The 14,788-nt window shown below is 40.7% G+C and overlaps 2 protein-coding genes across 2 annotated transcripts; one reads left to right on the top strand and one right to left on the bottom strand.

Annotated features, from left to right (window-relative positions):
- The first annotated feature begins 932 nt into the window (after window positions 1-932).
- On the top strand, window positions 933-3,712 carry ccn2a (cellular communication network factor 2a). Its single transcript, XM_034228628.1, has 5 exons — window positions 933-1,182; window positions 1,382-1,598; window positions 1,707-1,958; window positions 2,069-2,280; window positions 2,395-3,712. Exons 1-5 carry the CDS (start codon window positions 1,120-1,122, stop codon window positions 2,689-2,691), a joined length of 1,041 nt encoding a protein of 346 aa, XP_034084519.1. The 5' UTR covers window positions 933-1,119; the 3' UTR covers window positions 2,692-3,712.
- Window positions 3,713-5,114: 1,402 nt separating this feature from the next.
- Window positions 5,115-12,868, bottom strand: chga (chromogranin A). Its single transcript, XM_034228626.1, is given in 10 exon segments — window positions 5,115-6,087; window positions 7,134-7,235; window positions 7,237-7,460; window positions 7,463-7,519; window positions 8,313-8,621; window positions 9,677-9,760; window positions 9,848-9,916; window positions 11,562-11,655; window positions 12,308-12,357; window positions 12,610-12,868. Coding segments are annotated over 10 exon segments (1,119 nt in total). The 5' UTR covers window positions 12,656-12,868; the 3' UTR covers window positions 5,115-6,003.
- Between the last annotated feature and the right edge of the window lie 1,920 nt (window positions 12,869-14,788).

Here is a 14,788-nt window from a genome sequence, read left to right as displayed (position 1 = left end):
ATCGTACTGTGTATACAGTCACTAAGGCCAAAAACAAGTATTATTATAGGACTTCTAATAAACAGTATTTTTTACATTATTGTATAGCTGTTACTTCATTAACAGGTTGAGATGCTTCTTATCTTATCTGTATATCCTATACTCCTGCTGCACAAGAGATCATAATGTGCTCATAATGTGTTTTAATATTTAGTGCTTAAAGCTGCAGTTCAGCCACTGATGTCAGTACACAAAAATGCCAAGGCGGTGTCCAAGATGTTACCACAGGAGTACAGAAGACAAACTAACAGGAGGTAGGCAGCGGGAGCCAAGCACCTTGTTAGATAAGTAGCTCAAGTTAATGAGTCAAATGAACTTCCTTTCCCTAACAGCATGCTGCTAATGTATTAAAGTCTGTGTGCCTTTGAAGCTGAGGAATGCTGTAGTGGGCTTACAGTGTTAACCACTCATCACACATCAAGCATTTTTATTTATCCGTCTCATGTGGATGCATCTTTAAGACTTTTTTTTTTTTACTTTTCTTCTTTCATTCAAAGCTTTTTGTGCCTTCACTTTTGAACTGAGCTGAAAAAAAATGTTCTTCATCTTTTTTTGAAATTAATATTTATAGGTACCGGCTGTCTGTTTGTGAAGTCAGTCTCCAGGAATTCCCAGTGTGGGGTCCCAGGCCTCTAACCAGACTTAACCTCCCATTCCAGATGAAAGCCCGCTCTGAGAGAGAGACGGTGTTGTTTGGCCGAGCAGCAGAGCCTTGCCTTCAGACAGCAGGAATGTGGGATGTCTGGAGTGGGGGTCAGGAAGCGAGGAAAGAATGCCAAGTATGTCCATGTTTGTCCAGGGCTGGCTCTCCATTCAGCCCCCAGTGACGTGCTACGAGGGCCAGCGAGTATAAAGGGAGCCGGGCTCCGCAGTCAGAACTCAGATCAACTCCTTCTACCGAAGCTAACCTCTAGCTTTCACCAAGAGAAAGAAAAGACTGTGACCGGAGCTGAAGAGAAACTCCACGAGACAACAGATCAACTTGATCAGAAACGGTTTCTACAGCTCAAACTCTGAGACTAACGGAAGACTTTCTCAACGAGACTTAAGGAAAAAATCTATTTCTACAAGGAAGAAAAGATGTCTGCTGGAATGAAGAAAATTATTTTGCTGCCTTTCCTGTGCATCATGCTCTCACACATGGTAAGTCAAAAACACATTGAGAATTACATCTCACTGCTGTTCTTTTTAAACTTTTAATATAGTCTTAAATTGAGTCTTTAAACTCTTTTCATAGTGACAAAAGCCTAATGTTAAAATGACTGTGTGCTGGATGTGAAACTATAACTTTGAAACACTTTGTGGAGATGATATTTAAATAAGTGTATCTGTATGTGTTCAGGCTGCAGGTCAGGAGTGCAGCAACCAGTGCTCGTGCCCCTCCACCCCCCCTCAGTGCCCCCCAGGAGTGAGCCTCGTGCTGGACGGCTGCGGCTGCTGCAGGGTGTGTGCCAAACAGATGGGAGAGCTCTGCACTGAGAAGGACCTCTGTGACCCCCACAAAGGCCTCTACTGTGACTTCGGAGCCCCCATCAATAGACGCATCGGAGTGTGCACAGGTGAGCCATTGACATTTGTTTTTCTGCGTCGCCCCGCTGTAGATCATTATCTCTCCTTTAATGTTTGAACCGAATCATGACCTTTCCCTTGTCGTTTACCCCTAACAGCTCGAGATGGAGCCACCTGTGTGTTCGGAGGCATGGTGTTCAAGAGCGGAGAGTCTTTCCAGAGCAGCTGCAAGTACCAGTGTACCTGTCTGGATGGAGCTGTGGGGTGCGTCCCACTTTGCGCAATGGACATCCGCCTGCCAAGCCCCGACTGCCCCATGCCAAGACGCGTCAAGGTGCCCGGGAAGTGCTGCGAGGAATGGGAGTGTGATTCTCCCAACAGACACAGCTTCATGGGCTCTGCTTTGGCCTGTAAGTTCTCTTTTGAGCACCCGAAAGTATAGTTCATTCAATGGACTTGACATAAAGAGGAGGCATTGCAGATGATGTTTCTAATCCAGTGTTTGCTCCTGTGTTTACAGCTTACAGAGAGGAAGAGACCTATGGCCCCGACCTCTCCATGATGAGGGAGAACTGCCTGGTTCAGACTACTGAATGGAGCGCATGCTCTAAGACTTGCGGCCTTGGGGTCTCCACCAGGGTCACCAATGATAACCGTGAATGCCGCCTGGAGAAACAGAGCCGGTTGTGTATGGTGCGACCATGCGAGTCACAGCTGGAGCAGAGCATTAGGGTGAGTTTTTGTTCGACAGCACTGCTTTCAAAACCTCAACAGAGTCAAAGTGAAATGGCAAATACTCAAAGAATGCTTAACTAAGTTGTGTTCCCTCTTCTTTTCCTCCTACAGAAAGGGAAAAAGTGCATCCGTACTCCCAGACTCTCCAAGCCCATGAAGTTTGAGATCTCCGGCTGCACCACCACCAAGTCCTACAGGCCAAAGTTCTGCGGCGTGTGCCTGGACGGCCGCTGCTGCACCCCCCACAGAACCACCACCCTGCCCATGGAGTTCAAATGCCCAGATGGACAGTTCATGAAGAAGCACATGATGTTCATCAAGTCCTGCGCCTGCCACCACAACTGCCCAGGCGAGAACGACATCTTTGAGTCTATGTACTACAAGAAGATGATGGGAGACATGGCATGAGCCACTTAAAGAACGACCGCAGCTTATGACTTGAAAAACAAAACTCCATCTCATTTTGCAGCTCATTATATATGTCTATGTTTTATTTTCTCATTGTAAAAGTAGTCCAGACACTTGTCGAAGTGTCGGTGTGTTTTGTACGGCTGGCGCACATCAGCCCATAGACTCAGACAGAGGGTTGCATAGCAGCTCCGAGAGATTCCTGCACTATAACTTCTATTTTTGACAAACCTACTGTCAGGTTGCTGCCCATTCCCCTTGAAACCCCTTTAACAGACCCGTCCTTTTTACTGTATTTTGTATATCTTATCTAAACCATGACCTCCTCTCTAAATGAGGTGTCTAATAACTCCCCCCACCCTAAGAGCCCAGACCAGACCTGGAAACTCTAAGCAGCTGTAGACCACAGCAGGCCAGTGTTCCCCTGAGCAAACAGGTCTGAATGTGTCCTGTGTGTGTGTGTGTGTGTGTGTGTGTTTTGTGTGTGTGTGTGTGTGTGTGTGTGTGTGTGTGTGTGTGTGTGTGTGTGTGTGTGTGCGCGTGTGTGTTGTGTGTTTTTGTCTGTTAGCACAGGCCTGAATGTCGGCCTTGTCTGCGCTGTTCACCTTGCTCCAGAGTAGAGGAAAGGTCAGAGATCCGACCAGCATGTGGATGAGAAAGCAAGCAGCGTGCTGAGTTTAAGGTTAGATAAGGAACACAGTGGGCTTTGCCATGGCACTGAGAAAAAAAGAAAAAAAAGACGACTGTTACCGATTCAGGTCAGAAGAAGGTAACCAAGTGTCTACTTTGCACCACAAATAGAGAAAAGACTGGAAGAATTGTTATTTCATTCCTTTTTTATTGTTGATGTGTAAATAATGTTTATATTTGTACAGTTTAAGTTAATTTAAAATCAACATTTGTTCTGTGCTTCCAAATGTATCAATAGTGTATTTTTTACAATTTTATTGAGAAGTGTGACAAAACTGTTACATGTTTCACTTTGTAGCTGGAAATAAAACGTTATATATTTTTATACAAATGTGTTCTCCGATCTTTCTGTCTTCAGCTTTGACACACATCTCCTCTTTGGTCCATTGGATGTGTTACAAATCATTTCAAACTAAGCATTAAAGGTAAATGCATCACATCACAACGATCTGCATAACTAGAACCTTTTAATGTTTCATATTTAAGTGCTAGTATGAATTATGAATGAATGAACTAACTGATGTTAGTATCACTCTCAAGTATTAGCATATGAGTTCATCAGCAGGGAGTTTTCCTTATGATGAAGCATACAGATGGTTTTATTGCCACCACAGGAGTTACATTTGTTGGGTTGTTGTTCCACTTTCAACTAAGTTCATTTATTTTATTGTAATGCATTATTCAGTAAATAAAAACATTATAAAACACAAAGAAAACATACATGATGCACAAGATCGGTGGCTGTTGAAATTAACCTTTATATGTTAGCTAAACTAAAAGAGGGTTCTTATAATGTATTAGCCTATGCTTGATGCAAGGGTTTCATACTTTTCCAAAAGTAAACTAGTAATTGCATGATTTTAAGTTATTAATAAGAAAAATTAAAATGTTCAAGAGAGACTGTGGTGGCCTTTAAGATGTCCCTCGCTGACAGCACTCACCTTTGGAAAAGAGCATCGAGACTGTGTAATGTCGCCATCTGGTGCCCTTTTCAACGTGCTGTCATGGACTTCTTTAAATACGATTTTCAGCTTGTTTTGATATCCATTACATAAATATTAATAAGGAGTAGACCTTTACAGCCTTACATAAATCTCGCTGTTCCACAGTTGTAATAGTTGGTTAAACAATATTTATATAATATGTCTAACAATGTCAATCCTAGCTTCTCTACCCATCTTTTAAATGTTTGCTCATGTTAATCATGAATAAATACTACCTTTTAATTGATGTGATTTGTTAGCTGTGCCATAGCATATCATGAAGGAAAACCATTTTTAGATTTGCACATATGTGTTAGGTTAGTACATATTGTCCATGGACACAGTTCCTAACAGCTTTCAGTCTGCAGCAGCTATATTTATTTAAGCTGCCAGAGCAAGCAGAACTTTCTTTTGCATTTCCTCCTCCGCCCACACTCTATTCTTGTCTCTCCTCAATCCATTTTTACTTCTGCTGAAGAGCTCTCAAAATGTTGCCGTCCAAATGCAGAGATTATTTTTAATACCGCACTGTGAGTCCAAATGCTGGCTCTTTCTGCTTAATAGTAGCAACCAATGAATCATTTAACACTGACGCTAAAACTAAAGGTTAAATGATGTTGTCTTTAATGTTCTGCATGTACAGTATAAACAGTGATGATTCATACTCTCAGCGTCTTCGCCCACAAAAAATGAGATGTGCTGTGTGAGTAAGAAATACAGTATATTATTATGTTAAACAATTTCATTTAATTGGTCTTTACTGTTTTCTCTTTATTTTTGTGATGCAAGTGACGCCAAAAACGTACATTTCAACAGTTAAACAATCCATTGAGATACCTAGACGGTTGTAAATGGGTTAGAAAGCAGAGTTTATTGCAATAACTCTTTTGCAATTATTTATTTCGTTTAAAAAAACGCATTAAAAGGAATGAACAAAACAGAGATTTCAAGATAAACTATTCAATTTATTGGTTTTCTTACATAAATGAATTACAGTTCATCATCTGCTAAAAATGTTCACTTATTGCCTTGGCATGATTAGAGTAATCTGTATCTGTAATAAGTAAGCATCTACATATCTGTCCCCCATTAGTAGGTACGCATCCCAAAAAGAGCTCTGTACATGTATACATGCCGCTACTGTACAACCTCACCTTGTCTGTGTGTTTCAACCTGCATATGCCTCAACACAAATCCAATTGCAGTGTTAAAATCATTTTGAAGCAGGCGAGATACATATGCAAAAAAAAGAGAGAGCTGATTGTCAAAGAAAAGGGAGAAACATGTTGTCAATCTACTGACAGAGGGGTTTTTCCTTCAGGAGCTTTGAAGTGTGCTCTGAATATTTGTTATGCATGTGTTAGAACGCACAGAACTTGTGCATCTGTTTGTTTTTTAGTATGCAAGTCTTACTGCTATGTGCATCTACTGTATGATAATCTATGCGAGGGAAAGGAGGACACAGAGGAGGCCGCAGCTGTGGGCAAGTGGGCATCCTCTGGAACAATAGCGAAAGATAACCAATTATTGTCACACTCAAACGCTCTATCTGTGTAAAACAGGCAGCCGATGAAGCGGAGGAGGACGAGGGGGCAGAGGAGGTTGCGATGTCAACTTTTTTTTAAACCAATCTCTCATCTCAGCCTCGCCGCATCTCATGGAGTTTCTGGGCAACATTTTCCAGCTCTGACTCGATGGCTGCCAGGCTTTCAATCTCTGGCTCCTGCCGAAATAATGAGGGGAGAGCAGGACAAATATTTTTAGAGTGCAAACAATCATGTATTTTCTTTAACAAAAGCACTAAAAGTATTTAGACACAATCAGCTGCATTTCATTTGCTGTTTTGACTGTTAGCAAGAACACCATATCACCCGAATCGCCTCCTTTAGCCTCATACTATTGCAACACATATGTAACAGTTGGTGGCTAGTAAAACAAGCCCAATGAATAGCAGGATTAAAACTTGCTGTCAAGCAGCGGCTGCGCCATTTTGTATGTTTATGGGATTTAAACTGTAGGAGATATTCTGCTTCATTATTTGTTTGTCAGTTAATCACAGCAACCTTATCAGTGTTTGGGCTTGAGCTAGCAAACCAGCTACATGCGGCTACAACAATTGCTAGTCAGCCATGTAGAAAATCTAATCTTAAATAAAGTAAAATTAACAAAACAGTTTAACGACTTGGGAAATATGTTTATTTGCTTTCTAGACAAAAGTCAAGTGAGATGATAGAATCCACTCTCATATCTGTAGGCTAACTTTCAAGCTAGCTCAAGAAGCTGTTAGCTTAGCTTAATTTAATGACTGGGAACAAGGGGAAAGAGCTAGCTTGTCTTTGTCCAAAACCCCTATAACTTCAAATTAAGTTTTCTAACTTGATATTCAATAAATTAAATCTAGTTGTTTAATCTGTAGAAAATGTTAAAAAAGTGCAGATTTACAAAGTATTTATCAGCCTGACTATGTGTTACCAGTTAACAAGAAAAACAAGATATACCATGTTAAAATATTAGCATAAGCGTGAAAACAGTTACAGTTTGCTACGCTTTGACAGAGCCATCTGTTTCTGTCTTTTAGCTAAATTAAGCTAACTTGCTGCTGTCAGTAGCTTTACATTCACTACACACAGTAAAGTGGAATCAATCTTCTTATCTAACTCGCAGGAAGAAAGCAAACCAATTTGTTTCCCAACAAGTTGAACTCTATTAATTTTAGCTGCTTGACAGAGCCCTAACACTTGTAAGGAGATAAAGGGGTGGATTGCACACCTCTGTCTTCCGGCTGCCGCTCCCCTCCTCCTCCAGCCCCCTCCTCTCCTCAGGTGTCCTTCTAGCGATCATCTGCAGCTCCTTCTCCTCTGGAGTCCTCATGGGTGTTTCTCTTCTTCTCCTCCTCTTCATTCCGTGAGCTCTTGCGAGTGATGTGGCACCTCTGTTCTGTGTTGAGCTCCTTTCCGACTGCTTTCTTCCTTAACGCCAAAGCCTTGCCCCTCTTGGCCCATCGCTTCAGGCCCCCCTCCTTCTTCATCTCTCTTTCATCCTCTTCCTGTTTCTTCTCTGGTGCAAATCTCTTGACATCGTCCCATTCTTCTTCAACAAAGGTCTTCTCTTTGATTTGAATCTGGGAGTATCTCCATTTTCACCAGATCCAGCACCTGAATATGAAAATAAATAATGTTTTTTTTTGTACTGTGACACTTCACTACAGCAGGCTCATACTCTCCAGTCTCCAACATCAGCAAGATTCCACTTCTCCTAATGAAATATGTCTTGCCAGCTGGCAGCTCTGCCCCCCAACACTGATGGCTGTGCTTTATGAGAACTAAAAGCATGGCTGGAGCATATAGATGACTTGGCAGAGGCTCACTTTTAGAGAAAAGGTATTTCATTGTATGTTGCCATTTTAGCTCAGAGAAGAATAATCCCTCTGTTAATCTGTTGAAAGGTCTGGAGATTAAAACCACATCTTGATTTCAGTCTCGACACAAGGATAGAGAGTATGGTTAAGTAATCCAGCTGTAACTAGCTCATTTGAATTCTGGGACATGCAGACTTTTAATCATCTCTGTTGGTGTGCTGTCAGTTTGCCAGCCTGTCGGCCCCCTCCCCTGTCAGGGGGCTGATTTCATCATGCAGATGGAAGCACTTCCATCAATCACACAGTCCTGTGGAGGCAGGCGGTTTCAACTACAAAGCTTTGCACTCTCCCTATCTAAAGAATCTGCTATCTGCCTTTGGTCAACTTTTTTTGCATATTTTAATTAGCTTGGATGTCATTATTCTTGACATAAAAACACAAGATTTGAATGGAAGTGAAAACATCAAGATCTAAATATTCATGTTTCCTGACATTTCTCATTTACATTTTTTTGTTTCTTTCATTCCAACAGAAATGATCTGCAAACATTAGAGAGGCATACAGTGAGTAAAGAGGACATGTCTACGTGCCTTTCTTCTGCTTAATCACGTGTTCCTCCTCTGAATTCGCTCTCTTCTCTTCTTCCTCTTCTTCCTCCTCCCTCTTCTCAGCCTTGCCCTCAGTGGACTCATCCTCAGACTCGGAGGCGTGACTTCCTGGGCTCTCGTTCTTTTCCCTCTTCTCTTTCACCTCTCCAGCGACGTGATTGTCCTCCTGTGACTCTCCATTTCCCCGGCTGTCCTCCTTTTCTTCCTCTCTGTCTCCATTTCCATCCCTCTTCTTCTGGGACAGGATGGATCGTTCGCCTGGGCCTCCTAAAGCCTCCAACATGGATCGATCTGAAAATGGGGGGGGGGGGGGGTTAATTTACTAAAGAACATTGATTTCCCCGTGATGGTAACGGAACAGTTTATTGACGATGCCACTTCCTGTCGTACCTTTCAAATCTGTGTGCTTTCACTTAATGGAGTGGGTTAAATTATAACTGCACAAATGAACTGATTATGTAATAATAGATAGAAAAATGCCAATTTTGATGTTCCAGCCTCTTAAATGTTAACATTTGTTTTGTATTATTGTAAAATAAATGTTGCCCAAATGAAACAACTTGAAGACCTCATCTTGGGCTCTGGGAATTAGTAATGGCCTCTTTTGTTCTCAACAAATAATCAAAAGGTTAATCAACAATGCAAAACATTACAGTAATATCACCTTAACTAATATAAGCCGCTGACGCTATCTGACACTGTGTGAGTTAGTGGCAATGAAAAGCCTTCGTTATACATTACAAAAATGGATCACAATGTAATATAGGTATTACCTTTTTTTCTGTTTTCATCGTTAAGCTCAGATGTTTGTGACAATGACAAGATAACATTATACGCCTTTTTGATTAGTAGCTACTTGTTCTAATGGAGCTTAGGAAGAATTGATGGTATTGTCTCTCCGGATATCTGCAACACTTGGCAACTGACAAAACAATCTTGATGGATAAATACTACTGTCCCTTCAAGGCTCGCTGTCAGAAAACCAACAGGATCAGGGATGGTGAACCTTATTAGTCATTGCTGTACTTTGCTACTCGTCCACTGTGTGCTTTACAGGTAGTATGCCACTAAGTAAACAAAAAGCCATGTGTTGTCAGGTGGAAGCACCTCAGGGTTGTTCTGATTCTTTCAACAGAGAGCATCAGCAAAGTTCAAATGAACCTCAGCATATCTCCTCTGTTTGTCAGCCCTGCTTTGCTGGCAATATACAATAGGAAATAATGAAAGTGATGCATCATTGTTGACAGCTGGTGCACTTTTAAATGCTGATAAGAGATCACCCTGAAAATGTAAGTGACTGAAATGAAAAGAAAGCGTAATGAGTCTGAACCTATGCAGAAACTCACCAGCTAAATCATCCGCAGTCTGAGGAGACGGTGTGGCTGGTTCAGCTGTAGCATCTCTCTGCAACAGAGCTCTCTCCTGACCACCTAGAATTCAAATGAGTTATTGAAGCGTCCTGTTTTCCACATGTAAACAAGCACCCGAACAGACGCGCTGTGTGATGTTTGACTCACCCCGAACAGCGATCTCCTGCAGCTCCTTCAGAAAGTTATGATGTCGTAGAATGGAAACAAGCCTGTCATCTGCGTAGAACACATACATACGGAGATACGCATCAAAACGCGGGCAAATGAGTGGTGTGATGTCCCACTTTGGAAAGAAAGAACAGCTAAGGGGTGAAACAGAGGTACGTGTCGTTCCCCTTCACTTATTCAAAGGACTCAGCAACTTGCTTCAGAGGTTCGTCACTGTTAATTGCCCACAAATGTACTGCTTTCAAAGCAAGAGCACAATGAGTCATTCGGCCCACGGAGACTCCCTGAGAGAAGCAGCAGTGAGCATTGGACTTTTTTGCTGACCCCCAAACGGCACTGCACACAAGCACAAAAGAGACGACTACTGTACAGCGCTGTGCTCTGATAACAGAATCTGCGATCTGATTTCTCGATCACTTTGACTCCCCCTTTCCTCCCCCTTTCCTCTTGGCATCCCTCCGGTGGAGTATTGTTTCCCGCTCTCAGTTACAAAGATTGGTGAGTAATGCTGCCATTGATTTTTTACAACAAGGGCAGCATGAAGGTAATTCACCGGCTATGCAACTGAATACTTAACTCAGTGCTAGAGACCCTGCTGCATTCAAGGGAGAGGGGGTTTTATACCCGGCAGCCATCGCATCAATCCATTAACCTTATGATGTGAGCGGCATGCTCTCCATGAAACATAATAAAGATGGTCTATGGTTAACATAAAGCTGTACACATACATCACCTTCCTTTATAGATACAATAAGTAACATTGACTACATGCCAATGTCTTGGTAGGCTGCAGGATGTTGAAGGTTTACATAACAGCACTGCATTACTGTAATACATGGATACAATAAGAATGACTTGGATTGGATGTGTAATCTAATGTTTATGTATTTCAGCAGTTTCTTGAAAATGGAACAAAATAGAAAGTGGATGACATCATCTTCTGGTGTATCAGTGGGATATAGCTGAAACGTTTTCATTTTTGTGTCACATGAATAGACACATCGACATAACACTTGATATCAAGGAAACCATGTCTGTTCCTTGTCTTTCAGGGCTGGCCCCTTGTCATAAATTCAAAAGTCATATTTAAAGGTTAATGAATATTGTTGGTTGAGTGAACATGTATTGGATATGTATGGAGGCCGAGAACAGTTGTGTTCAGATCACAAGTACATTATTATCTTGAAGTATCAACGCTTGTTTTCATGTAACTGGAGTGAAAACTAAAGATTTCTCAAGAAAGCTATTTATTCATCACGAGAACACAACTTTTGGTATCTGAAGATTGAGGACTAATTATGGAGAGCTTGAAAATAAGTGTCAAGTTCACGACTGTTAGCGAAGTTACATAACTGAACAGTACATCCAGGCATAAATGTGTAATTTAGTTTTCTCCTAAAATGACATGGACAGATCTGAATGTGATCATTTGCTGAAAGACAAAAACAAATCTGTGTTTGACCTTGACAGTGTCATGCGTTGATCAATAATCGCTACTACTTGATTATAGTCCTTTTCTCAAGATTAGAAATGTATTGGCTTGTGATCTCTGTGTGATCTCTTGTGATTTCTTTAATGGAAGTTTAGAAAAGCACTTATTCAACTAATTTTCTATTAACATTCATTACAATTAATAACATTAACATTATCAAACTGAGATAAATACAGTGTCTGTCCTCTGGGTGTGGCTCACCTGTCTTCAGCGTGGTCAAACACTCCTGACTGACAGGTTCGGGGCGGGGTCTCGAGAGGACATCTGCCAACGCCTCCACAATGCATTTCATCACCTGCAGACACACACAGAAACAAAATGACTTCAAAACCTTTTTCTGTGACAATCTGAAATGTCTGATATGCTGCGAATGAAGGATTCTCCTTTTTTTTTAAAAAGTCCTCCACTTGGTGATACGGGAATACATCTCCATGTGCTGAACAGTTTGAATGCTGATCTTCAACCACTAATTAAAATAAGGGAAACTCTCAGAAGGATGATCAAAATAATTCCAACTCCCATTCTGCTTTTAATGTCAAGCCACTGGCTAGATCATATGTTCACTCGTTCATGCTATTCAAAGCTCGCTGTCTTTGAATGTCCCTCAGCCAACTCCCATCCCTCTCTTTTACACATCGTCCATATCTCACCTTCATTCTCTTGTCTCTCTAAACCTCTTCTAGAAACTGCCTCTCTCCCTCCATCAAGATGTGAAATCGCCCTCCATTTCTCTCAGAATGAATGTTTAATGTGGTTATACTGAAATTGCCTCCAGCACAAAATATAGTTAAGTGAGTTAAATTGCCTGAATTAAGTATTCATAATCCCAGATTGCCTTTTGAATGCTGCTAGTAGTCCCACTATGACAAAGAAGCACATTTAATTCACTGCGAAAACACCTTTATCAAAAATAATAATAATGTTGATGATGATCACAAAATCTTTACCTTCACGTCCTCATTCTCCAGCTGACTTGGAGTCACTGGCAATGACAGAACTGCAAAGAAAAGGAGGAACATATGAATCATGATTTGTTATAATGCCCGAAGCTATTCCCACTGTTACTAAAACACAGTGACAGCAGGGGACTCAATGTGCCAAAAGGTGCAGGTGCATTCACTCCAGCTTCCGCCGCAATTAAAGACGTGCGTCGCTGTCCTTGGTGCTGAACCAGTCCGTCTCTAATGCAGGAAAAAGAAACCTACACCTACAGAATGATGTCACTTAACGTCAATGAGCATTTCCTTACCGCAGCTTGACAGTAGAGTCAAAACGAACAGTCCTCTCCCGATCATGTTTGGAAACGAGGTGCATGAAGCTCTCCAGGAATATGAAAGAAGCGAAGCTTATATCAGAAGGTTTGATTTTAACCCCTCTAAAAACACTCGGTAGGTTTTTACGGACGCATCCTGAACTAAAGCCACTTTTCTGTATTTCTGGAGAGCTAAATATCCTGCAGCAGCATCTGAGAGCCGGCAGCCTCTTCTCTCTCTCCACCGACGACTCGCCGCAACAGCTCCCGCTTTTATAGCACGGTGTGGAGAGCGGAAGTGACGTCATCCCGAGGCAAATGATCCGTATCGTACCTGCTGGTTTTACCTACATGTTTGTCAGGGCGTTTACAGGACTTATCAACTATGGAAGTATTCACACTGCTAGTTTCTAAAATCAGTTTTTCTTTTCTTTATGAATGTTGTTCCACTATACTGCAGTCAGTGACCCATTGCATCATTGGAAAATGCCCTTAATCTGATATACATGTAGCGGAACATTTTTAGAAATATAATGTATATTAAATGCAGAGGACCATCTCTTTGGAAAACAGCCTACTTTCATCTCTTTAATATCATTGTTAAAAAATCTGAAAAACGCTTTCATTAGTGAAACAATTACTAATCAAAGTATACTTTATTAATCCCAGGGGGAAATAAGGTTCCTGACAGTTGCTCCATGTAAGAAAAGATAAACAAATATGTATATAATCATAAGAAGTAAAAATATTGAACACAATTCCTTTAAGACACTGGGACACAGCGTCTCAGTCGTTTTAGTGCAACTTCACATAAGCCAGGATATGATCCTTTTTCTTTAAAAAAAATATTTTAACGATTGTTAATATCTATTTTTTGGCTTTCAACCTCTCCTGCACAACTACAGACACTTTTCATTCTTTTTGTTTAATGTGTAGTGTCTTTTTGAATACATGATGTAGGCCTACATGTTCAAGTAAAATGAAAATGATATGTTTGAATTTATTTTACAATTGATGACGTTGCAGTCTTCATTATGTCGTTTTTCCATGCAGGACAAAGCCCTATCATCACACTGTGTTTGCTGATCATGTCTCCTGGCTGCCTGAATGTGTTGCTAGGTGACGGTTTATTAAAAAGGATTGCTGTCTTCACTGTAACTGTTCCTGCTCTGACCATGTGAGCTATTGGCTTGAATACAGAAGTGCCATGAAAAGCAGCATTTACCCTTCTTATCAGAGACAAATGGGAACAGGATTCAAACTTTGTGACATAATAGACTAGATGCAGGATATATGTTGCTATAACTACGTGTTGTAATTGATGAATAGCACTTAATGGATTAGATGAAGTGAAATATATTTTTGCGCACCATTAAGAAATGATCAAATCATCATGACTTCATGGGATTAGTTAAAGGGAAACTATAAACACATGTTCTTATTCTTACATTAGTCCTATGGCCTTACACTGTCCAAAATTAATAGCAAACATGAACACTAAAAATATTAAATATCAAATCCGGTATATTTTCTGTTTCACAACTTAGAACACGTTTAAAGAAAAAACCTAATTTAGGTTATTTATTTTATGAAAAACAACACAGTCCCATATTCATTGTCTATGAAGCAGCTCTGGACTTGAGACAGTTGCTCATATTCACAAGTTCACTTTCTTAGGCCTCGTAAATAACTCATGTACCTATCAACTTAGGTAAATGTTAACTATGTTTGTATATGTACATGTATGCGGAACTGCAGGACGGAGTCCAGAACAAATGTCCTTACGGGGACAATAAAGTATATCGTATCGTATAACTTCCTCAATGTTTCAAATCCTCTAGAAGTTTGAAAGCATGTCTCAGAATGTGTTCATCAGGCGTTGTAATATTTGTATGTACAAATGGGGATTATGATTAGATTTGAGAACTATTGCTAGAGAGTTCTATTTTGCCATACTGTTTTGTCACGCCTCCATCTTAGTCGCTTGGAATTTAAAGATTATTGTATGAAGTCATTATATATGATTCATAACGTAATGATTATCATTGATTTGATTGTGTATTCCTTAAGCATGTCTAGTTATAGTGTTAAAGAGGACATATTATGTTCTTTTCAATGTTATTCAGCTTCATATGTGTATGTTGTGCCTCTACTGTGACATGTCTCCATGCTTTAA

This window comes from Gymnodraco acuticeps, unplaced genomic scaffold (assembly GCF_902827175.1).
Source record: "Gymnodraco acuticeps unplaced genomic scaffold, fGymAcu1.1, whole genome shotgun sequence".
NCBI classification, from domain to species: Eukaryota; Metazoa; Chordata; class Actinopteri; order Perciformes; family Bathydraconidae; genus Gymnodraco; species Gymnodraco acuticeps.
This window is presented reverse-complemented; position numbering and strand designations above follow the sequence as displayed.